Source organism: Ostrinia furnacalis, unplaced genomic scaffold, assembly GCF_004193835.3.
Source record: "Ostrinia furnacalis isolate ACB-3 unplaced genomic scaffold, ASM419383v2 OfSCF0694, whole genome shotgun sequence".
NCBI classification, from domain to species: domain Eukaryota; kingdom Metazoa; phylum Arthropoda; class Insecta; order Lepidoptera; family Crambidae; genus Ostrinia; species Ostrinia furnacalis.
In genome coordinates this window covers 1,292,981-1,319,936 of record NW_021130933.1, presented here as the reverse complement: position 1 = coordinate 1,319,936, position 26,956 = coordinate 1,292,981, and the positions used below count along the sequence as shown (strand labels likewise).

At 37.0% G+C, this 26,956-nt stretch overlaps 1 protein-coding gene across 1 annotated transcript; it reads left to right on the top strand.

Annotated features, from left to right (window-relative positions):
• The first annotated feature begins 1,745 nt into the window (after positions 1-1,745).
• On the top strand, positions 1,746-26,613 carry LOC114349637 (ras-related and estrogen-regulated growth inhibitor-like protein). Its single transcript, XM_028300094.1, has 7 exons — positions 1,746-1,955; positions 19,076-19,168; positions 20,085-20,141; positions 20,364-20,464; positions 23,431-23,625; positions 25,831-26,008; positions 26,510-26,613. The coding sequence occupies exons 2-7, from the start codon at positions 19,096-19,098 to the stop codon at positions 26,611-26,613; spliced, it is 708 nt and encodes a 235-aa protein (XP_028155895.1). The 5' UTR covers positions 1,746-1,955; positions 19,076-19,095.
• The last annotated feature ends 343 nt before the right edge of the window (positions 26,614-26,956 follow it).

Here is a 26,956-nt window from a genome sequence, read left to right as displayed (position 1 = left end):
ATATATAAGATATAGATATAATGATAAACATAAAATACTCGAGCTTATTAGAACGATCTAGGGTTAGATTTTATTATGAAGGTATTTCAGACACAATAATAAGTGTATTTAATTTAATTTCTGTATAAATAAAATTTAATTTAATTTCAATGATGATAAATAATATTAGCAACAACTAGACCTAACAAAGGGCCTAGTGTGAGTTTTTTTTTTCTTTCAATTTCAAAAAATGACATTAGATGTATGACGGTTTGTAAAGCGCCCCTAGCGGGAAACTTTCAAAAACTAACATTTTCATACAATTTTTAAACGCGCTCACTAGTGACCGCGTTTGATGTAAACTCACAGTCAGCCCACAGCCTACACTTTCCTATCGACGATCGATCTACGTAACGTCTTTTTGAAAACATTTAGGTATTTTTATTTGGAAAACCACGAAATTGTGTGTAACCTTTGTACATTCAAGATCGCAAAACACTACAGCAACAACAACGAATGATCCTAAACACAACAATAACAGCTTAGTGATATTCGAACATAATATTATCAACTATGTAAAAATATATACTAAACGTAAACAATACTAAAAGTGCGTCTAATAAACACACGGCCATAACTTGTTTATCGGCACCTTGTTATGAACGACTGCGATGCAATAAAGATAAAAACAATTCGGGAAACCCGTTGGAGTATCCAGCGTACCCTTGAACTGATTTTTCTGGAGAAAGAAATGTGATTAGGAGTAGATGTTGCAAAAGATTTCCATGGAAGTCATTAGGATCCAATATCAATAATATCAGTGGCAAAATCTCGTCAACAAAACCCCAAATAAAGGGAAGTCCACAAATGTTGATTTTATATTTCAATTTTGTCATCTAATCTATTTTGCGAAGCATCTTATAGTTTTTTTCTATAGAAATGGGTTACAGCACCCTTAATGTAAGATTTCATCAGCCGTTCCTTGACAAGGCATTTTCTGTGTGACAAAGCTTAGCCGTGTAATAAATAAATAAAATGCTACGCTAAATGAAGGAAGACGTCGGGACCTATAGACCTTAGTAGTGTCTTTCACAACTACAATGAATAAAAATTTTGCAGGAACTTTCTTGCACCGTGTCATAATATTACTAAGATGTACGTCCACGTGTCTGTTGAAAGTTGTTTTTTCGTGATAACAATTTCATGGAAAAACCGGCTTGGGAAAAGCTCGGATCAAGATGATTTGTTGTACAGATTTATTGAAAGAATATTTATTTTATTGGTTTCTCGTTAACTCAATCAACGTCTTCTTGACCACCTTTCATTTTACTACCATAGCACTTTGCGATTTATTTTTAGGTTTGGCGAACATTGGCCATGTCTAGAAAGTAACATTTAAAATAAGTTGGCTCAGCTTAATGTTTCACAGCTTCATAGTACAGTCATTAATCTTCTTAGTTATAGCGAAAGAAATCGAACAGCCTCAATTCCCAAATAAACATTACCAAACTTATCTAATGAGGACACATAAGGAGCTTCGTTGACCGTACATGGCAAAGAGAAATGCCTGCGCTCGATCATTCCGGGTGATGAAGAATTTGGTCAGCTGTCACTGGTTGCAGATGAGCCGGGATCAACGCTCGCATCGTGCCGGCGCAGCAGTGACAGCGAAAATTGGGCTCCGAATTCCTTTGATATTTTTGCATTTAAACTCGCGCGGAGGGCGGGCGGCGAGTAACTACGAACCTGCCGTATATATAGGTTGGTACGACTGCGCGCCGCCCAGTCGTTGCCAGACGTTCGCTCGCAGACCACGTCGCTTCGCTTTCGACAGCGATCAGTCAATACCTCCACCTGTTAAAGGGACAGTGCTAATAAAGAAACACTCGTGCAGTGCAAAGACTATATCCTTCAGTGAAGTTGATTGCAAGCTCCACACACCTTATCACTGGCGTCCCGGGCGGTTTCCAGCTCAGGTAAGCTTTCATCTCTCTTATTTTTATGTAAATTGAAAGAAAAGAGAAATGTGCTTTTTGACGGATCTTGCATGGCTCCAGAGCAATTTTATGGCAACTAATAATCCTATTTGGAAGGCTTAAATTATCTGGTTTGTAAAAGAAAACAGTGCTGATCACTGTTGTATTGTATGAATGACTGCTCCATTGCTTTCAGTTTGACGTTTCATTCAGGTAATTCATTTGTCTAACATAAACGAAACAAAAGACTTTCTTTATTTGTACTGTGACTATAGATCAGTTCTTATTGTTTAAGCCGTACATTGCAAATAATTATCTCCATTATTTGAAATGATTTAAGTAAATCTTGTTCTGAAAGGATTCTGTTTTGAGGTTATGAATTTCAGGTGCTTTTTAAAGCAATTCAGCTTTTCTATCGTATGATTTGTCACTTAATATAAAGTAATCCTAATTAATAATGTTTTAACGATATAAAAATTCACGTATTTAAAACTGTTGGCAAAATACAGCACATTCAAGCTATGATAAATCGTATTATAGCTTCTTAAATTTGCTACTATAAAACCTTGATCTTAAACACATACAAGTAGTAGGTTTTAATCTACTAGCACGTACAATATTTTTGATTTGTATGGCTTGGTGTATTTGGTTTTTAGCAGCTCCAAGGGACCGCGGCTCCACATATTTAATAATGTATTTTCATGGTTCGTGAGCATGAAGGCTAACATAACAGATGGACTCCGAAATGATCGTAGGGTTTCTTTACTCCTTTTGTAGAATAGAACCCTAAAAATACACCGGGCATTAGCATCACAGATCATTGGCCCAGAGGAAAAATCCAAATGGTTGTTACTAGATTATAAGCCACACCCTGAACAGTAATTAAACCCAGCACTATCATCTTTGAAATATTTTATTACCGAATATGTACAATTGTACATTGTATCAGGCCTTAAAGGCCGGCAACGCACCTGTAACGCCCCTGGGACTGCGGGTGTCTATGGGCGACGGTAATCACTTACCATCAGGTGATCCGTCTGCTCGTTTGCCTCCTGTCACATAAAAAAAAGAAAAAGAAGGTGCATTAGTAGGTATATAAAAGATACCCCTTCAGTAATTTTTTTCAGTATTGAAAATAAAAGAGATACCATCGTTCCAAATTCGGTCAAAGTCAAAGGGTGGTAATAGCAATCTGGGATAATTGCTGTTAACGGAGAGCGTAGTGATTAGGAGCAATTACAGGCATCGAGTGCTCGACCACCCGACGCCAGGAGGCCGCAGAGTCAGGTCCCTCCACCAGATGGCAACAAATGTATGTGCGACTGACTGCTTAGCAACACGTTGCCGCTTAAGCAAAGACTAGGTACTTCAATTGAGGCTCGACTTCAGGTGCCTTGTTAAGAAGGGCGGCAATAACGAGCTGATAATTATGTATTCTAGCAAATAAATTATTGAATTTGAATTTGTTATCACANTTATCACTACTATATGTATAAGTATATGTTACAGTCAAAACTCATAATCGGTCAAACCACTTTTGACTGCAAAAATCAGTCTAAAGTTGTTTTAACTGATACCCTCAATATCACTTTTGACTGATTTTTCCAGTCAAAAGTGGATTTGACCAATTATGAGTTTTGAACTTTTGACTGCAACATATAGGTACAACTGGCTCTTAATGCTGAAATCGAAAGTTTTTCTATTTCGTAATGTATTTAAAACTGAAAACTTAGAAGATAAAAGTGATCTAAATAAACACATTTTCATTCACACTAAGAAAATCAGTTTTAATTATTAAAACAAACATTGCGTAGTTTAAAACCATAATATCACAAGTCAGTGGGTTACTATGCTACACAGAAACACTCACAATACATATTTTACACCTTTCTTCAACATAATGGAAATGCGCCAGAGAATCCAAGCGTTGTCACATATTTTTTTCCAAAATAATCATTCAGTTGCTCAGGTTTTCACACCTCGAACGATGAATATAAATTCTACATGCTTAAATTTATTGCGCAAGAGTAGGTAGGTAGTAATTTTATTGAATGAAAGAGTATTTTCTCAAATTGTTAAAATATCGATGCGAGAGACGTAAAGAAAATTTATGGTCTTAGATAATTTTGGATAGGACTACCGAACCTTCACTAGATGGGTGAATCTTGAACGCTGTAAGAGTAGGCGCACACCGTTGATTTTTCGTCGGCCGATAGTTTACTCGGGCTGTTGATCAGTATGGGCATGTATGGGAGTGCGCACACTACGCCTATTCGATTTGGCCGATTCTTCATACAATTTAAAATAGGGCACAACTATCGGCCAACTAAAAATCAACGGTGTGCGCCTACTCTAAATCTTGCCGAAACGGGAATAATAGTGCTCTAACGACGCGAAAATTAATACCTACACTTTGAAGTGAAAAACTTGGGCATATTGTCTATTGTACATGGAAAACAGGGCCATTAATTTTCATTGTCTGCACAAACTGGGAACGATTTAAGCCCTCTGAGCGGAGCACCTTAACGAACAAATTGCCGCGGTAATTTTCCAGGTTCACAAATACACTTCGTTGGTTATTCATATTTAAATGCGAGTTAGTACCGATTCATTGGCATGGAGTTTATTTATTGATTAACTGAGATCGGCACTCTGCGGTAAGAATTAGTGGTTCTTACCTAGTTACCCAAATACCGTTCAGAGTAACAAGTGTAAATTACCTCTAGAAATTGCAATTGCAAATACTGTTATTTACAAAATGTTAATGCCCAGCAAAGGAACAATAACTCCTATACTACGAAATTGCCCCTTATCGCCCGGAGATAGAGAATATGAAATAACACCAATAAATGTTATGATGGAAAATGAATACCAATATGTAGTTAGTGAGATACAAAGTTACAGACATCCTTCTCCTAAAATAACAGTTGCTTGTAACGCACAAACAAGTGTTAACAGATAAACATGTAAATTACTAGGTATAACTATTTTAGGTCGTATATGCTGACAGGAATTCTCTAAAATGTCGTCAATATCATCAAAATACACGTGATAAGATCGTTTTGGTAAGCATACTATAAACATAGTAAGTAACTATAAACATAGTAGGTACAAATATGTAACATATGCTTTATGCAATATAATTAAAACTTAATCAAAGAACAAATCGGCTTATCTCCGAGCAAGGCGTTGCGTCACGACTTCTAAATAGAGGCAGGTTAATAAGCTTTTTTGCCGCCTATGCTGAATGAATGTTATCACTCTCATCACGCTACAGGAAAGGTCAACCTTGATATTATATTAAAGGAAAATAAGCCCTTTTTAACCTTTAAAATATTATTTTAGGATAAAAAATACTTTTATAATTTATTAAAGTGTATTTCAATTTTTAGATTACTTTTAAAACACTTGTTTGCTCCAACTTTCATGCAATTCAACGTTATCTACAGTTCATGTAGGTGTAGTCTAAAACTCTATCTAGTTAATACACTCAAAGTTTATTTACTGTTGGAATATCCCGGTCTGAATGGAAAATTTCAATTTATCGACGTATGTTTACGCGTGCACACCTCGTGGCCAGCAGTGAATATAACTAGATACTATATTTTAATTAATATTCGTTTATATCAAAGGTTTGATAAGAATTTATATCAACAGACATCTATGAATGAGTAGGTACTTTATTTAATTTCTGATTAGATGTCGGCAAAGGTGGGTAAGTATTCGTATGCGGGCAGCTGAAAATGGTTTCTGAAGCACACCAATAGAGCATTTTAACAGAGCTAACTTCACCGATTCTCCCATATACATTTTGTACGGACTTAATATCTGCAAGTACCACTATCCAGTACTTTGCCACAACTATCGATTGATTTCACGGTAACCAAAAATCATGAACTACAGTTGAATGAAAACTAATTGGTTTTTAGTTGAATGTAGAGATGTTGTGCATAAGAATTTCAAATTGCTGCAGTATTCAGGTCGATAAACTTGTTTATGTTTACTTACATGCACACTCGGTACCTTTCCTAGCAATTGCATCTCGCTAATGAAGATTTCCCATTGAGGATGCGCTCAATATGGCTACGTCGTTCCCCGAGCACCAGCTCTATTGGAAAATTTCATCTGTCGACGAACTGTTTACCCAGACTGTTACCAAGACTGACTGACGGTAGTTGCTCACCTCTTCATTAATATCGCTCTAATTGTTAGAACATTTGACTTGTTATGACTGGGCGAAGTGAAGCGAATCTTAATCATGTTGACGTGTTTCCATTTTGAAACAAACATAAACTCCCTTTTAATGTCAAAGATGACGCTCAGTATACTTTCGCGAAGAAAATGCCGAAATTAATAGCTAGAAAATATCGCTTTACACAATCTTTTCAATCAATCTTCAATAACGCAACAAATAAATATAGTTTGTTACGTGAGAATTGTTATTCTCGATAAGCCAACGGGTCAGTTTCCAGATTTATTATTTTCCGTTAGAACAATATTTTTACCGTCGTATCACACGTCCCACGGATACCGAGAGAGTAATTTTAGCCGCGTCCACGTGGCCGCGCGGATGCCCGATCGTCGCCTTTTTTCAATATTTTGATTCCCCACTTCAAAGACGTAACGACTGACCTGTTACCGAAACGCACATTTCGTAGCAGAATATTGATCTCATTGGCAATTTTTCCTCGATATCGTTTTCCTTTTTATACCAACAATCTTAAGACCTCTAGGAAAGAAGGAAAAACAAAGCAATAAGCTTCAGCCTTGTTAAATCCTGTCTGGTATCTCTGCATTCTCTCTAGTCTGAATAAAGTACCTAAGAAGGAACAGTATTTCATTTGTTCTACGCCAAGACTTAATCAATTATGAGGAAACTTTTAAAACAAAGCAGCTGCTCACAAACAAAAGTCGATTCGGGGGCCTTTAATTTGCAATTCTTTGTAATCGTTGGAAAAGTTTTGTTAAATGTGAACGATTGACCAACGGGTAAGATGTTGTGGGTGGATAATATTATATAAGGTGGATAAAAGTTGGATTTAAGAACTAATACGTTTTCTATGATGAGAGTTTATTCTTTATTCGAGTTGGTTAAAAAAACATACGAACATCTTATTGTCTTTCGTAGGTTGTTTCGTGCTAAATTTATTATAATACATTTACACATTTAAAGGGTCTTTTCAGATGCCAGGTTAATATATACTCCTACAGATTAATGGCACACACAACATACGTATAAAAAAAGTCAATCATAATTTGATAACTTTAACAGTAAAACAGCTACACCCAATTTGATTTAAGTTTTTTCGATAGATGCAAAATGGATATTACTTACGAGTAGATATAGCTTATCAATATTAATAAACTATTCATTTTTGTATCCCAACCCAACATTATCGCGTATCTTCTACAAAATCAATTTCATTTCGTCAAACTCAAAGTATTATCATATAAAACAAGCTAAAAATAGATATACTAAACCATAGTACTTACAAAAACCATAGTAACTTAAAATTATACTATAATTAGGCATCATACGTTGACATTTTAAGATCTATTTACTTTCAGTCCATTTAAAAGTCTAAAGTGCACTCTTAAACGTGGGCGGTCAGTTATTTACTAGTTTTAAATTAATATTTTACTTCAGGCTTATTACACAAAACCAATTTAAAAAAATAAACATCATTCTAATCCTTAAAACAGATAATCGTTTTTTTTTTATTTGCTGTAACATTCTATTTAATCCAAAGCTTTGACCAATAAATATCAAAAAATCTATGGTAGAGTCGCGATTTGAAACAAAGAGCGATTGTAGAGGTAATAAATGCTGAAATACAGTTATTGATAAGATAGATTGAGCACATTAGCTAGTAATTAAATGTCACTGAATAAAAATAATGATATTAACTTACTAATAAGGATTTTTAGACGTTTGAACTAATTTGAAAGCTTGTCCCGTTCAAGGTTTAGATTCCAGGAAAAACCCTTATTCATTAGCCAATCAAAGTTTTGCAATTTCTCTATTTTCAAGTCCAAAGTTTTGCCTTAGCTTCGTAGCTGGCGTGATTAAAGTTGTTAATTTCTTACAAGTTTGTATTAAATATGCTGAAAACATTTTATTAGTATTGTGTATTTGAAACATGGTGGGCCTAACTACGACTATAGACGAAACGTATACACGCAAGTTAATGTAGGCTATAAAGAAAAGAAAATTTGGGTTAGCTTTTTAAGTCCTCGAATAAAGTCACACGTATTAACGACCACTAGTTATAATTTTGTTTTATGGAGCCCCTAATTCTGAAATAACGTTCAAATATATGAACTACAGATTCACGCCTGTATTGTTCTAATAGACTAAGAGCTGGTGAACGCCAGACCTACGTCATTTTATAAAAGCTGAAAGTTTGTCAGCGTATGCTCCCAATATAGGATATAATGTTGGTGAATTATGAAGTTTGGGTCATGGTGGCTTTGGGAGCTACCCAAAAAAAACTGTCTGGCAAGGAGTTGGAACTGTCAAAACCGTCTGGCTGTTGGGGAAAATACTTCTAATTATTGCCCAAATATTATACATAAAAATCACATTTTATAGTATAACGTAATTCTAACTTTTACGGTGGCTTTTTCTGTATATTCAATAGACTGTAATTCTACTTACGTTATATCATTAAATCTGATTTTTATGTATAATATTTGGACAATAATTAGAAGTATCACCAACATTATATCCTACATTGGGAGCATACGCTGACAAACTTTCAGCTTTTATAAAATGATGTAGGTCTGGCGTTCACTAGCTCTTAGTCTATAAGCTTTGTAACTCGACCAATCAATCTTGAGTTTAAATTAAATTCTGAGTGTCGCTTTATAATACGGGCCTAGAAGCTATGTGTATAATAATTTTCACGGTTAAGATGCACTTGAACGGTTCGTCTCGTCTCTTAGCCACGTGTGAGTCAGCCAAACGTTGTGCAACATCATAACTGGGTTAAAAGTACAATGTTAGTTAAATGGGTCAAGTTCACTAATACCGAGATTGAGTGTACTTGGGTGTGAAGATTACTCAATTTTTTGTATGGTTTCAGACATTGTTTATTAAATAAATGACATTTTTAGAGTAAGGACATGAGCAATCTCTAACTCGAACTTTTTTATTGTATAGCTACAAAAACCTACAAAACATTTATATCTACAAAAATATTTTGCTCATGTAAAGCTTAAATTCTCGGACTTCATACAAAATGACAAAAAGCAGACGCCTAGCCCTGTAAATAATTAACGTGGTTCAGAAAGGACTTCACAATAATGAATTTGAATGCTTAAACCTGTTTGTTTCAAACAATGCCCGTGGTTTACAGAATTCCACAAAGGTTCGAGCTAACTGTGGAACTGTAAACACAAACCTAAACAACAGTAGCTCTGTTACGTTAAATATTATATGAGAGTTTACAGTAAACGTAGTAAAAATTTTGGGTCAAGTGCGTTTGTACGCTTGAATGTAACTTTACGTTGAACATCTGTTTGTGGGGAAATAACTCTTTGGTAGATACCAATACATTGTAGCAATGAATTAGGCCGTGAGCCGGGCAATACGTTATTTGCAGTACAATGTAATTTCAATATGTGAGTGGAAGCGAAAGTACGGTAGATATTTGGACACGTTTTTCCTCTGATAATGAAAATTCTTCAAAACGAGAAAATTATAGAGGATGATGAGAACGTTGAATTGAGTTTCATTGCAATCTTTCAATAATTTAAAATCTTCTTGATATAAATNNNNGAACTGCTGGAATACGCTCGCCAGCACTGCGGCGAGGACCCCAACACGCGCTTGCAGGCCATCTACGAGCTGCGAGACATGATATACGGTCGGTATTAGAGAATATGGGGTATTACAACCGATGCCAACTCTGGACTACAGCGAAGACCTGGAGCTGGGGGCGTAGCCCTTAGAACTGCTGGAATACGCTCGCCAGCACTGCGGCGAGGACCCCAACACGCGCTTGCAGGCCATCTACGAGCTGCGAGACATGATATACGGTCGGTATTAGAGAATATGGGGTATTACAACCGATGCCAACTCTGGACTACAGCGAAGACCTGGAGCTGGGGGCGTAGCCCTTAGAACTGCTGGAATACGCTCGCCAGTACTGCGGCGAGGACCCCAACACGCGACTGCAGGCCATCTATCAGCTGCGAGACATGATATACAGTTAGTATTAGAGAATATGGGGCATTACAGACGATGCCAAATATGATTACANTTATAAAATGATGTAGGTCTGGCGTTCACTAGCTCTTAGTCTATAAGCTTTGTAACTCGACCAATCAATCTTGAGTTTAAATTAAATTCTGAGTGTCGCTTTATAATACGGGCCTAGAAGCTATGTGTATAATAATTTTCACGGTTAAGATGCACTTGAACGGTTCGTCTCGTCTCTTAGCCACGTGTGAGTCAGCCAAACGTTGTGCAACATCATAACTGGGTTAAAAGTACAATGTTAGTTAAATGGGTCAAGTTCACTAATACCGAGATTGAGTGTAGTTGGGTGTGAAGATTACTCAATTTTTTGTATGGTTTCAGACATTGTTTATTAAATAAATGACATTTTTAGAGTAAGGACATGAGCAATCTCTAACTCGAACTTTTTTATTGTATAGCTACAAAAACCTACAAAACATTTATATCTACAAAAATATTTTGCTCATGTAAAGCTTAAATTCTCGGACTTCATACAAAATGACAAAAAGCAGACGCCTAGCCCTGTAAATAATTAACGTGGTTCAGAAAGGACTTCACAATAATGAATTTGAATGCTTAAACCTGTTTGTTTCAAACAATGCCCGTGGTTTACAGAATTCCACAAAGGTTCGAGCTAACTGTGGAACTGTAAACACAAACCTAAACAACAGTAGCTCTGTTACGTTAAATATTATATGAGAGTTTACAGTAAACGTAGTAAAAATTTTGGGTCAAGTGCGTTTGTACGCTCGAATGTAACTTTACGTTGAACATCTGTTTGTGGGGAAATAACTCTTTGGTAGATACCAATACATTGTAGCAATGAATTAGGCCGTGAGCCGGGCAATACGTTATTTGCAGTACAATGTAATTTCAATATGTGAGTGGAAGCGAAAGTACGGTAGATATTTGGACACGTTTTTCCTCTGATAATGAAAATTCTTCAAAACGAGAAAATTATAGAGGATGATGAGAACGTTGAGTTGAGTTTCATTGCAATCTTTCAATAATTTAAAATCTTCTTGATATAAATTAAAAACTTTACCAGATTTAATTTAAATATAAATTAATGTTAAACTTATAGTCTCAGAGGATAAAATGACCCAATGAAAACAGCATTAGATGCCAGGTCAAAAATATACGATCCAGGTGACCCGGTTACAGGCGGTCACCAGGGTCACCAGGGTCGCCAGCTCGCCAGGTCAGTTGTCACGTAATGTTCGCACGAAATTTGAATACATTTTAGGCACTAATGTTGTTGCCGAGGTGACTGAACTTGTTTTATAAGGCAAACAACCTTATTTAATTACTCTTTTAAAAAAACTTTTAGAAGGTATTCTGTTCTGTTATCTGATACTCATTTACTGATAGACTATCAATCTTTTCCTGCCAGGTGCAGCAGAAGATAATAATAGTTATAAAACTAGATTATCTAAGCCCATTGATTAATTTTATCTAGTCTACGTTTAAGTTAATGCTCAATAATTATTCGTGCATGAAACCAATACATTATCTCACATTACTCGCTCGGAATATCACAAATACACGCTTTATCAACCCTCAAACAGCGATATATAATTAATTAATGGAACCTGGCTGCTTAAAATTACAATTTCATGCAGGAATGCCTTTAATTTCAGTGCATTAAGTAGGTATCACAATTACGCTGATTTTTTTTTTTTATCTTGTATATTATGAACTGAAACTGAAACTACCATAGGTATATTTTTTATTATTTCACTAATGAAAAGGTCCATCATAATATAATAAAAAAGAATTAACTCTATAATTGTCTACAATCCTCTAGATTCCCAGAAAAGTCGCAACGCGAAACATGATGTTAAGCAAATTGTTGGGTACGTAATGAGACGCTACATGAGGACCTACTGTTAATTTTCTGAACTGTATCGTATCATGTAGTTTATAAGATTATTAACGGTAACAATGGAATCCACTCAATGCTGTTCCATGGAATTAAGTTTGGTAAATTCTACCTAACTGTTTAACTGACATTTATTGGAAAGGGCAATGACCCTGCAAGTCGTTGCTCTTTTGTGACAAAACTTGGAACATCCAAATGAAAAGGAAGTGTTAATTAGATAGCCTAAAAGAGAAATGGAGAAAACAAACTTTTTCATAAACCGGCCTGCGCAAAGTTTGTTTTTCATTGAAGTTGGAATGGCTACCTGTTAGAAAGCTTGTTAGTAAGCTAACATAAAATAAGTATTTATGATACAGCAAAAGTCCTAGTATTTTTTCTATTAAAGGTTTCTTAGCTTACACAGATGCATACTTCATACGGGTCCGGCGAACTTCGTACCGCCTATATTCATCAGGGGTTTTAATGGTAAAATTTTTCAAATTGGTCCTGTAGTTTCGGAGCCAATTCAAAACAAACATAGTCATATTATGATTTCTCTTTATAATATTGGAGATATCATAATAATTCCAACTATCTCGATCTTGTAAATTCAAACAATATTATATCACAAATGTATTAAACATATGACCTAGTAAGCAACAAAGCCAATTACTGTGCGATGCACTAACAATCTTGTTACGCTTCCCTTACACCGTAATGGCATTTGCGCCGCTTCCTGCAATATCGCAGAAGATTCGTCTCTGCTCTACTTCGAGTTCGAGAGCCTTCCATTATTATTATAATAAAGCTGCCTTTCTTGGTCAGGGAAAGCACCTCTTTGTTAATTACGGTTAAGAGCTTGTCTCTTCCGGACTTTTCATGCAACAAGATGACATTTATGACTTTGAAAATCGTTAAAAACGTTCTTAAAGTTAAAACATTGCACAACATTATTACATAAAACGTACAGTCCTATGTGTAAACATCTCGACTTTCTTATTCATTACACTGAAATGTGTCTACGGAAAATCCAAAACATTTCTATTTAAAAACACACCTATCTCGTTCGTCAAGACCTCACATTCAACGGCAGTCAACTTTATGATGACACAAGTGTAATACTTAAATGATTAATAGCTTTACACTAGCGTCGGAAAAATTGAGAACAATAAACAAATATCTTCATCTATGAACGAGGTTTTCATGTTTCAGAACCCGTTTACTAGGTTTACTATCGCCTTACATGTGGTGTTTACTTCGCGGGCATCAAAATTGTAATAAATTATAGCGTAACACTAGTTCAAGAATAATATTATTGTAACATTCATAATGCTGTCAGACTTTCCTCATGTAAATCGTATTTGTGTTACCTTTTTAATATTTTGACGTTCTATTTCCTCAAGCTGCTTCTCGATATCTGCTTAATAATATTGATATCACAATCTTACGTCAAACCTCAAACGTACTTACTACTTACCTACTGCAGTAAGTGCGCTATCAAAGGACATAATAATATCAAATACAAAATAAAAAATCCCTCTGTATTTTTTAAGCCGATAGTAGTGTGATAACATACACACTTACCTACTCCTACACTGCTCTCGAGAAATCTTTGCAGAATATCTGTTACTTGATATTCCACGAAATGAGAAAAACAAAGTCCCCCCTAAGATATAAAGCATACTTAAACATCAAGGTCGCTCATGGAGATGATATTTGACCTCGAGTCACCATTGCCACTGTCATTAGGCCACTCAAGGCTCCACAGTAACCTTCGAAATCCCCACAGCGATCAGAAATCGTGACAAGACGATTTCCAATCAAGGTCTTGGCCTCAAAGGAAAGCCTGTAGGCCTTCGAACATTGATACTCGACACGTGAATAACGTTTAGGGTGTTCGGAAGAATGAAGGCCATAAGAATTAAGGGACATATAGAAGCTTCCAGGATTATTTGCCATGAAAATGGCGTCACTTTGACACGTCCCCTTTTTATTACCCTTGGGCCAAATTCGTTTACGCGAATCACTATTTTAAAGAAACTTTTTTACAATCCATTAACCATAACGTGTTTGAGTTTAATGCGCTTAGTGACTTATGCACTCCAATCTTTATCCCACGCTAGGTTATAATATCCCACAGTTGGGCTCGCTCATTTGTTTATGGCTACATCGAGACCCAACACGAGCCTGCCCACGCAAAGCTATCTAACCTTTTCAGTAGGTGTTAAAAGCTTTACCATCTATCCAACTATCGCACCTAGTTTTACAACTAAAGCAATTTAACTAATTGAGACTTTAGGGATTTCAGTGCTGCCTACATAAATGAGAACTTCTGCATATGATAACGGCTATTTGGAACTAAAATGTCAAGGGGCGTTGATGCAATTTATTCAAGTAAACCACTCAGTTTGTAAAATACTTCAGTTTTTTAAAATAATAGTTGTAAGAATGTGAGTCCGTGACCTTTCTTAGGCAATATTTTAAGCGACGGGGGTTCACCGCCTACTCTTTTGCGGTACACATCGTAGTTTCCCCAGATAAAAGTACCATAAACTTTCTAGAACGGGCGCAGTTTGTTTATGTCGATCAGAACCTAGACGTACCTACCCATTTAAAACGCGATCCAGGGTCCTATTATTTGATATCGAGGCCGTTACGTAGGCGACCCCTGTACCTGCATCGAATAACGAATAGCTTTTATTCGGATTACGAGCAGATACGTAACTTCACACGACCGTAACGCGACACAGACCCTAATAAACATACATCTTGTTCTAAAATAAGGCATATCAGAATAAATAACAACTACTACAGTACAATCGACATCGAGAAAAGTAATAACAATCATTGAATTGTTTTTTCATTACCTACATAATCAGATTTATTTAATAGAAAGCTACGAGTATTGGGTAGGTATCTGTTTGTGAAATAACATCATTATGGTGCTAATCTCAACACGTCCTACATCGTATGTGACTTTTTTGTCAATGACAAATCTTTGTTTACATTTCGGTCGTAACTGAATGAACAAAATGTTATGGGTAGTAAGGTACTCGTAGATATGCTGGTAGTGTATTGGCGATCTGCACGAGGCATGCCGTCAAGCACAAGAGGCAGGTATAGCACCTGAGTCCTTTAAGTTTGGATTTGACAGTTATGCTTGTGAACATTGGGTAGTCACGTGACCAGTCTCGTGCCACCACACGCTGGGCCATCAATTTCCTTCAGCGAAAACAACTTGATAACAGTCATATTATTTTGAATGTTGAGATGTAACTACAAAGTTATTCGTGTTTCGTAACTCATCTATCGGATTGTAAACGCTCATCCAATACAAAAATACGTGATTTTATTTAATTAATCAATGAAAACCTATAATATTGCACCAGATTATAAAAACACGTAGGCGTTAGTTAATGTTATTAGTTGTTATGGAAAAATATGGAAAATATTTTATTTTAAAGGCCGTTTTCCCAGTAATGATGAAAATTTTAATACGTCAATTTGCTGTAAAAGTTGGCACGCTTAAAACCGATATAAATTCGCGAAACATTATTACCATCTGGATCCGAGGAGAAACATAATGAAGGTACCCCTAGCACGTGCTTTGAATAAAAAATGTTAATGTGTGATAAACGGGAACGGATAAATTGCTCAGCATCTCGCAAAAATCAAATAAATTGCGAGCGATACGCAGTATCTTGAATTAATTTGAAATGATACATGCCTACGTCAAATGATAGTTTTAAAGCGGAAATTTTTATTTTAGTTTTCCCCCGGGCGCCTGAACGACAATATTGTGGCGCCAAACGTAAATAAACGTCGCGTCGCGTCCCGCGTCGTATCGAAACGATCGCTGCAAAGTGCGCCCGCGCATACGGCGCCCGGCAGTGACTGCGCCAAGTTTCATGCGACTCGCTCAAATACCATAAATCACACTGAGAAACGGTTGAAATAAACCTACTTAAAAATACAGCCAGAATATAAATCGCTTGATATCCAAAATAAGTTTTTGTTTTTGGTACGGCAAGTTTAGGAACCATTATGAGGTGTTTATTGAAGACGTCTCGAGCATCATGAACTGTTTACTTTTGTCTCCCGTTTTATTTTACTATACTGTAAATCTTCATCAATTTTTCTTTAATTGTTGTCAGATTTGCTCCTTGAAATAAAAAATATCATCAATGTAGAAGCAATTATTAAAGTAAGACTTCCGTTTTATTAAACTCGTGGTAAAAGAAACCTGTAATATTGGTTTCATAGTTGGTTCATTCATTCATCATTTATAAAGCTGCAATGCGAGTAGCGATGAATGAAGTTCTCGGAAAATCGTTTTACTGGAGGTCAACCAATAATTAGGTTACTGATGTTTTCCCAGAAAAAAGCCCTGGGGAATATTAACTTACTTGAAAAGAAACTAAATAAACGACATTGAATATCTAAACTTGTCATTTACGTAAGCGAAATGATATAAAATATTTACAAATCTGATAAAACTATCTTTATCAAAATAAAATGATTGAGGAAATGTCTCTCAAAACTTATGAAAAATAGAGTTTTTATGATCACTTCAGCTAATAAATACTATTCCCGGTAACGATATACATATTGTGTAATTGGCTACATTGAATAAAATATGGGTTTTGCTTTTTTTGTCAATGTAAATAAGAGTTTAAAATATATAAAATGATTAAGCAGTTGTTCAACGTGAACATAAACAACAGAATATAATTATATTCATTCAAAAGCGGAATATACAATGTAATAATGTCACCAAATTGGTTCCATGGATCTGCGGTTTGCGTGGTAAATAGATTGTCGACAAACAATACGAGCATGATGAATTTATTTACATAACCAAGAGCCGCTTTTCCGGTAAATATTTTCAATGTTTTGTGGAAATGTTCGAGGACAATAACATACTTAAGTAAGTACTAGTGGTTTTCACTTGAACTAATTATTTGAGGTTTGTCGCGGGAACTTAATTAGCTGTTCCTACTTGCTGCTAAATGTTTCGAATATATTTTATTGAACTGCATAAATGATGGAAAGGAATTTGAAGAAACTTTACAGTGATAAAGTTTAGGCATCAAAAGAACCTTATGTAGAGTCTGTTTTTTAAATAAAAATAAGTATGTGAATGTTGACGGAAGGTTTTTTATCTTTACGCGATTCAAAGTCACGGTATTTAACTAGTACCTAACATCATAAACGTTCTAAGTGCGCTGTCCTATGGATATTTTCAGCGCAGTTATTAATCTCTCACCTTTCATCTTTTGCTTTGGAGATAAATTCTTTTGGTGAAGCAAAATATTTTCTTTTCTAATGACGGAATGTCTGACTCTTTTGATATATTTACAGAAATCATATTTTCTATTGGTACGCAGTTGATGAAAATACTTTCTGGTGTCTGCCGAACTTTGCGTAATCAAAAAACAAAAATCCCTATAACCATTATATTAACCTTCGAGGCAGCTTACTACAATGTCACAAAGAAATAAAAAACCTTCAACTATCTAATTTAGAGACATTAACGCGCGTTTACAACTTGTTTCTTTTATTTATACATCAGAAAGTTAGCTGTACGAAATATCGATAAACAGTGAATCGATGACTAATGTTAATGTCCACGATTCGATTGTCACAGCGGTCAGAGTGTAGGCGTTTGTTCATTCGCGAGGGTTATTCAACCACCGCAATGTTGACGTAGACGAATGTGCTCTAAAAATATTCCTGGACATACCTCACTGGTGCGTGGCGCTATAATCGCTGTTTTCTTTTTCGAATCCCTATCTATCCTATCTATCAACACGCCGTTCATGTTATCCATTAAGAAAAATACGGCACAAAACGTGACTAGTTGCGTAATGATTTATAAAATCAAAATGTACAGTGGATTTAGTGGCACAAACATTTCTTAGATGTATGAATAAGTTAACAAAAAGCGCCAGCGTACTAATGGCTGCGTATTAGATAAATAATTTAGACTGAAGGAAAAAAAGTCCGTCGATTCGGCACCTAATGCCTGCCTACTTACTTTACTTAAGCTTTAGTGAGCGTGTTGTTTATAATAGGTCTGTTATATGTATAATTAAGATATAAGATAAAGTAGGTGAAACATTTTCGAAGTTTTCTTTTGTGTCAAGGGTCTTCCGAAATACGAAGTAACATTATTTTCGGATAATCAGATTTATTTATCTGTTATTTTAAACCTTATTACGTTGCATTTCAGCGAAGTAATGCAAACCTGAAAACTGCATTCGTTCATGGCATATGAACGAGCGCCTTCGATCTCCCATTTACGCGTTTCCAGTCATTAGGCGCGCGCGTCATCTGACTTGAATGAATGAACCGATGCTATGCCAACTATGGCCGCTATGGCCGAGCGACTTCCTAGCCGGTTGGAACCGGCTCAAGCGGCAATTAGAACAGCTGGACGTGATAATGTGGATTATGAGAGACCGCCGGGGAACGTAAACGAGATGTATCATTCGGATCAAAATAGAACACACGCGCACTGATACATCTTAGTTGGAAAGGACTACGCATTCTTGTAAACATTAACGACAAGATTCAAATATGCGCAGAAATTTCTAGCTTTACATTTCTCTGTCTATTTCATTTGTGATTTAGTACTATTAAATTGGATACTAGTAACCTACATGCGTGTTGTTCTAGCATTTATGTTGCTGATCCAATCAACAATATGTACTACACACCACATTGTTGGAAAATGGAAGGCTTACACAAACGTAATAAGGAGCAAACGGCTGATTGAATGATTTACTTTATGTCGGATACACGCTGTTGCGCGAGGGATCCCATTTCGGCCCTGTTAGTTTACAGGCTTACATAACAAGATCATGCATGCATGCGTAGATGCGGTGAATGCTTGTTGTTTTTTGCAACCACAAAAATACTTTTAGTTGAATGAGACTTCACTCAGCTGTTGTTTACCCAAATTACACGAGAATACATTTTTATTGTGGGTATTGACAAATGTTTCTGTTGTTTCAGACTCTCGCTCATTGATAGCCATGAGGGACGAGCGCGCCAGCACGCCGCGCGTGCGCATCGCCGTCATCGGCAGCTCTCGCGTTGGCAAGTCTGGTAAGAGTACGCAAAAACACAGCAGAAATAGCATACAAACGTCAAACACTCAGATTTTTAACCGAAGCCGAAACATGTGGGCGGTGAAAAGCAAGCTTAAGAGAGTACAGATTTATCATCTTCTATATGCCACACTAAAGATCAAACCAATTTTCTTGCTACAGTTTTAATGAAACACATTAAAATGGTAATTATGAAAAAGTAGTCTGCGAATGATTCAGAATTCCAGACGAAAATGTCTAAGCAACATTCCCAAAAATACGGCGGCGTAAAAGAAAACTGCTTATCTTAAAAACCTCCCACGTATCATCGTCACTTACTTTATCTGACCCAAATTCCAGTGAGTGGCTGTCATAATCTAATTGCTTTGAAAGCAACAAGACCAAGCTTATTTTACGATAGGAGCTATCCTTGAAATACTGTCACTGGTTCGGAGTGATCATATCAAGAAAATTGTGTTAACATTCCAAAGATCTCGATTCTCAGTAAAACTATTATCCGAAATTACTTTGTTGTCAGAGATATTTTCCTTATCAACTAAACCAACTAGCCAAGTAAGATTAAATTAACAATCTGATATAGGATGAAGTGATTAACACCACTTGGCAAAGATTTCATTAATTACTCAATGTTAAATTATGTATTACCTCTACACCTACATTTAGTGATATAATCGATAAAATAAAATATGTACACGACATGTAACCGAAGAGCAATCAATCTGTAGTGTAGGTACTACAAACTTCAGATTGCAATGTCAGCCAGTTGAATGTAGATCGCTTTACAAACAGCATCCATTCGCAATTTCGGAAACTTCAAATATGATCCTGTAAACCAACTTCAAATATGACCTACTCTAAGCTATGAATTGCTTGTTAACCAACTCGATATTCATTAAATATTTTTATCTTTTCAGCGCTAATAGTCAGATATCTCACAAGACGGTACATCGGGGAATATCATTCCAATACAGGTAAATATTTCATTTAAAGACTTTTATTTTAGCTGCAAATTATTCTAAATTTAGCTTTTAGAGTTAATTTAGCAAGTCTCAACAAGTAATCATAATAACCATCAGTCACAAGACTTTCCAGTGATTAAGTGTAAATTGAAAATGAAAAATGTTTTTATAAATCTATGTGCTTACTCGTAGTTATTACACGGCAATTATAGCTACCTATTTGTATTGTTACAGACCTCCTCTACAGACAAACGGTGCCAATAAACGGCACCCCGGTGGAACTGGAAGTTATAGACGTCTCGGGGTCCAACTCCGACAAGTTTCCAGCGGAACAGGTAAATTTCTTGAAGTGCTAATAGACTTTATGCAATAAAATCTAACTATCAGAGTATTGCGCGACTTCTAGGCATTAGATAGATATCTGAATTTCTTCAGCCAATAATATTAAAAACATAGAGTTCAACATGTTTTACTTTCAAATAAACATAGTTAATTTTTAAATTTTTTAAAGCAAATAAATTAATGTGTTAGTCGTAAATCCGTAACCTTCACTTTGACCAAATGTCCACTCGAAATTCAAGTGAATCACAAATATGTAGATCTCTGAAACTCAGACCGTTCGTTCATTCAAGTAAATTATTTGGAGTTTGCGCACACAAGTACCTACAATATTTACTGCGACAATTATGGTACGAAGTAATTACTCGTACGTACTAACACAAGTATTTTTAAAAACATTTCTATTTTTTACGATTTTACAAAATCCTCTTTGTTCAGCGATATACTCGTAGTAGGTAATAATGTTCATATGATAGGCCTTGCTAGACCTTTTCACCTTCAGATAATAAACAAAATAACTGAGGACCTTCAATAAAATAAGGTTAAAACCAATATAAATCGTTGATCGATAAAGGATACCTCTCCCAAAAATAACGACAAGGTTGATGTTGTTATTTATCAATCCGCTTTTAGATATTTACCTGTCTAAAAATGAAGATCTATGAGCTAAACAAAATTTGGTGAATGAACCATGCACGGTAAGCGGATGTTAGTCATATTTCAATGTTTTAAACATCGCAACTCCGGAATACAAGATTTAGCAGAAGCTAAGTAAATACCTACTTTTAAGCATAGTAATTATTGTGAAATGCTCATGAAATGTTACATGTTTTTGTGGAAAATCAACTTACGTAAGTAGGTACAACGTTAATGAATAAAAGAGCTTTTTAAAAGCCTACTTATAGAAAATAAATGAAACATCAGAATATTAAGATCGTTCTTAAAATATAAAATGCATTCGAATGAGAAGCGTCCTTCCGCAAACGAAATGAGATATTAACCGTAGACTGGGCCGTTTTATGTCCGACAACTGGGTTAATCGTTATGAATATAATGCTAGTGTTGTAAAATATGGACGAATTCAGGGCTGTTAAATATTACAGGGCAGTTAGAAATTGTTGCATGATTTATTTAGGTTCAAAAATACACGAAAATTTTAACGTACCATTACCTTTTCTGTTACATTAAAATCCCATTCGTCATGATATTACCTAGAGAAAGTATGATGAAAGATAAGTAGCTCCCTAGCTACCAGATTATGGACAAGTACAAGTAAACCTTCGAAATGTATTTTGTATTTTGCTTAAAAGAAATACTCAGCTGTCAACCCTAATATGCTGTTCTAGTGACCCACACAACGCATGCTCCATGACTCAATGTTTACATTCTACAAAAACTATGCCAATATGTAGTAGGTATCAAGTATTTGCATTTATACGTTTGATAACAATTTAACAACTGTTTTGAAACTTAATGATCACATCCTGCACGAAACAGTATGATTGAGTTTGAAACGTGATTTAAACGTACATTTATGTGATTTTAAAATTAATATCAATAATTATTTGCTACGCATAGAAGTTGTTGTTGGTTTTATTTACTTTTTTCTGCGCGTACTAGTCTGATGTAACATTTTTGCAACTTGTGACTTTAAAAAATGTTAAAAGGTCAAACATTATCCCGCCTGACAAGAACTCTACTGAAACGCCCACGCACTGGTAAATTATCGCTCAGTCCACAAGTGTTTGTGCACTTGTACGGGCTCCGTGCGCCGCAATATTCCCTTTGTTTTATGCCACAATATAGGGTAACAACCAAGCCTTACACAAATTTTAATGTACACTTAAGTAATTATAAAATACTTAATTATACTTTGAGCACTCATTAACGTTGCTGATATTTAAATCGAAAGCTCTTATTCATGAGATTGAAATTTTGTCCGACATGCGATCAATTTTAGTTATTTTCATTTTGTTTTCGCATATTCCCCGATAAATGGAACAAATGTCGCAAATATTATCCATGAATATTGTCTATTGTCCAAGTCAAACATCGCATTCCGTTTTTCGAGACGAGCGCTCGACCAATTAGAACGTGTCGCGGCGCGTGGGCGCGCCCGTGAATCGACTCGCCTAATTTTAACGCGGAATGTTGGCTTCTGTAATTAATCACAAACATTCTTCTCCTGTCTAGTCTTTATGAGCATCCTGTGTTCGGTGAATGCATCGGATTCAGATCTATTTGCTGTTTGTCCACACAGGATAAGTCGCATTATTCATTGGCGATATTATTGTCTTTAAAAATAACTAGGAATCGTTGTTTATTTTGGAACAGTAAGCCAGTTTGTAAATCGTTGCTGTAATGTAAATATTAGGTTGTTGACACCAGTTAGGAACGCTATACCAGCTTGTAGATAGACTGTCAACATAAGAAAATTAATCAAGTCCCAGTTGCCAACTGACGACCAGACGGAATACTTTCGCAACATCTCGAAATCCGAGGATTGTCGTATTGTTAAACTTTCAAAGTCAAAAAGTGCTCGAAATCGAATACTTAGAAAAACAAGTTACAACAAACATTTATAGAGTTACGGAGACCAAACTGACGCATACTTTGCTAATGACGGATTTGTTGGTTCAATAAAAATTTAGATAAACATTACGCAACATAGCTCGTTAAAATTTTTGGTAACTGATCTCAAAGTAATATAATGGATAAGCGTTCCGATTAATCTACAAAAACGGATTAAAGCTACTTTTGATGAAAACTTAAGTTCAGGCTTAAATTATTCCTTATGCACATCAGACTTACACACTTTTAATGCATCGCACTTACCATAACTACGAATACATAGATGCTAGGGGTATTTAGCTTGATGTGCTGTCATCTGCGAGTGCTTACAATTAGATTATGCTAATTGTTTAACGCGTATCTATTGTTAAACTCACCTTCCTTGTTCCAGATCCAATGGGCAGACGCGTGCCTCCTGGTGTACGCGGTAACTGACCGCAGCAGCTTCGAGTATGCGACCGAAGTGCTCAGCGCCCTAAAGCGCGCGCCCTCGGGCGGCAGTCCCGCCCACGCGCCCGCCGGGGCGTCCGCGCCCATGCCGCTCGCGCTGCTAGGCAACAAGACTGACCTGGACCACTTGAGACAGGTTGGCTTTCTTCTTCATCATCTTTTTCGCTATTACTGAGCCATGTAGTGCTCAGCGCCCTCGGGCGGCAGTCCCGCCCACGCGCCCGCCGGGGCGTCCGCGCCCATGCCGCTCGCGCTGCTAGGCAACAAGACTGACCTGGACCACTTGAGACAGGTTGGCTTTCTTCTTCATCATCTTTTTCGCTATTACTGAGCCATGTAGTGCTCAGCGCCCTAGGGTGGCAGTCCCGACCACGCGCCCGCCGGGGCGTCCGCGCCCATGCTGCTCGCGCTGCTAGGCAACAAGACTGACCTGGACCACTTGAGACAGGTTGGCTTTCTTCTTCATCATCTTTTTCGCTATTACTGAACCATGTAGTGCTCAGCGCCCTAAAGCGCGCGCCCTTGGGCGGCAGTCCCGCCCACGCGCCCGCCGGGGCGTCCGCGCCCATGCCGCTCGCGCTGCTAGGCAACAAGACTGACCTGGACCACTTGAGACAGGTTGGCTTTCTTTTTCTCCAGATTATCACTGAAATTCCAAGGAGAGCTTTGCTATTCCAAAACATCAGTGTGCTTACCATGAGTTTACGTTAGGTGTGCTCGCTAGCGACTACGTAAAAAAATGACATTAAATGTATGACATATTGTGCAGCGCCCCTAGCGGCTACTTTCAAGAAACAAAATCTTCATAGATTTTTTTGACGTACTCGCTAGCGAGCACTCGGAACGTAAACTCATGGTAAGCACACTGTTTGGTTAGGGGATATTGAGGTAGATCGTCATTCATCAAATACAAAATAATAAAATGTATTTATGTAAGCTCAATATTTACTAAGCTATCGATACATTAACAGGATACTACTTTGGTATACTCGTAAAGACCTAGTTCCCAAATTACTTTTGTGTGGTAAGCAGTAGTTACATAATTTGGAAACATTTTTTAAGATATCATGTAATAAGTATAGGGCGTGGCGGTAATCTTTCGTGTTCCACAATTTAAGATGACATAATATAATTCAAATGAGGAAAAGGTCTTTGAGTTTAATTAATTCTTGTTACTAGTCGGAAATTCATAATTGAGTAGGTAAACATATACCAATGAAGTTTATTTATCAATCACAAGATCAATTTTGCATTCAAGGCTAGTTCACTGCTAGTTTCATTCATCTTTCAAACACAATATTTAGAATTCAATGCCGTTGAATAACGGATGGATTAAAGTTGTTGCGTAATGCCACTCTAATTATAACTTGTGATGACTGATGATGATTGAAGGTTTCAATAACAGCGATGTTTTAGAATCCTACATGATTTGCTGGCGGAACCGATGGTGTTACACAATAAGTCACCACTGTTATTTAGAATTCCTCGCCTATTCGTTGGCTGGCGAACGAGCGGCAGTACAAAAGTTTCGACATGGCATTCCCTATAGACAATAGCACTGTTCCGCGACATGATATGGGTTTGTATGCCCGTAGAACAGACAGCTTTCAACGCAAACAATACGCAGGACTTGTATGGAACCCGTAGCAAAACATGTCGGACTCTTGAGCTTTCTATTCTGATATTAATTACAAAACTTCATCAAAGATATACAGTTGCGTACTCAATCCGTTACCTACATAACTTTCATTGCAACACTTTCCTTTAACCTTTGCGGAAAGTTGAACAACATTTCCCACTTATTATTTCCATTTGTTGTTTCATGTTGTTATCGCATACGTTATTAGCTAATAACCTTTTAAAGGACTTATCCTTTTACCTGCTTCAAATAGGAGTTAAAAACGCCCTATTAAACAAATAAACGAATCATTTCCTGGTAGCTTTAAGCTACCAATTTGATAAAATTAGCATGCATCTTTAAACACCGCCTACTCTAATTTTCTGCTAGTCCCAAGAGTCATAATGGCACATCACCTTTAGTACTCTGTACGTTATCTATCTATCTCTATAAATAAAAATGAATTGATGTTCGTTAGTCTGATTAAAACTCGAGAACGGCTGGGCCGATTGAGCTGATTTTGGTTTTAAAATGTTTGTCGTAGTCCAGGGTAGGTCTAAACGGTGAGCAAATACGCGCGCGATATTGTTTTTCTGTGACAGACAAAATTCAACGCGGGCGAAGCCGCGGGCGGAAAGCTAGTGTGCAATAAAGTTTCAACTAAAGAGATATCTGATAGTCATTGCTTTACAAAGTTTTAAAATTTCCCCTGCCTTGTTCCAGGTGAGCACCAAGGAAGGCCAGGCGGTGAGCGCGGCGCACGGCGCGTCGTTCAGCGAGGCCAGCGTGGCCGACAACTCGGGGGACCTCTACCGAGCTGTGGACCGATTGCTGGCTGAGGTGCGCACGCCGCAGCGCACGCGCAAGTTCTCCGTTACCAAGATGCTCGGCTCGCTTATGGGTAAGATATAGCTTTTGGTGGATAGTCTTTTAGCGTAAAACAAAATTAATAGCTCATGTTTCCAACTTAGATGAAACATTAATCACAATGTAAAACTTTACCAGAATAGACAGAATTATACATAGGACTTCTTATGTAACTACGAGTAATAGAGTTTAATAATAAATAATAAAAACGTTTATTTGAACCATAAGTTACATTATGCAGTTTCGTAAGTTCATTATCGTAGCACCTTCGTAGATAAAACTATGCTACGGCGTAGCGCAGCTACGAACGCGCTTAGCTACGACAGACCCTGTAACTACGAGAACTTATGAAATGAAATTACTCGTACTCAAGTAAAGTTCAAAGCTTTTTTGATTTTTTATTAATGCTGCTTTTTACCGAACTTTGGTAAGATTAAGTAGCAAAAAATTTTAAAAATATATGCGGACATTAAAGTAAATGTTTACGTCTTCTGTGAAGTAGAAAACATGAATCAAATATCATTTCCACTTGCAGGTGGAGCAGCAAACAATAGCCAAGCCAACCGCAGCGGATCGGTAGTGGCGTGCCCCCGCGTGCCGGCGCCCGCGCGGCCCCCGCTGGCGGCGGCGGCGCCCTGACCGGCGGCGGCGCCCGCGCACCGCGCGCGCTGATGCCTCGCCGGCGCCGGCGCGGTGTGGCTCGCCTGCCTGCCCATGCCCGCGCGGTTCGCCGCCCACACGCTCTCAGCCGCCATCTAACGGCGATAGACGCTCTTACAAGTGCAATTGATTCATTAGAACATTCGAACGTCTACCCTTTCCAACGCCAAATTGATGAATATTCCAATATTCCTGTCATTTTAGATGTCTGTTCTAGTGCGTTCTACATTTAGTCTTAATCCTGAGTTTCGGACGCATACTTCAAGCTAAGTAAGATGCCCTTAGAGATAGCTGATAGTCGTGCGACGCACATGCTTCTAAT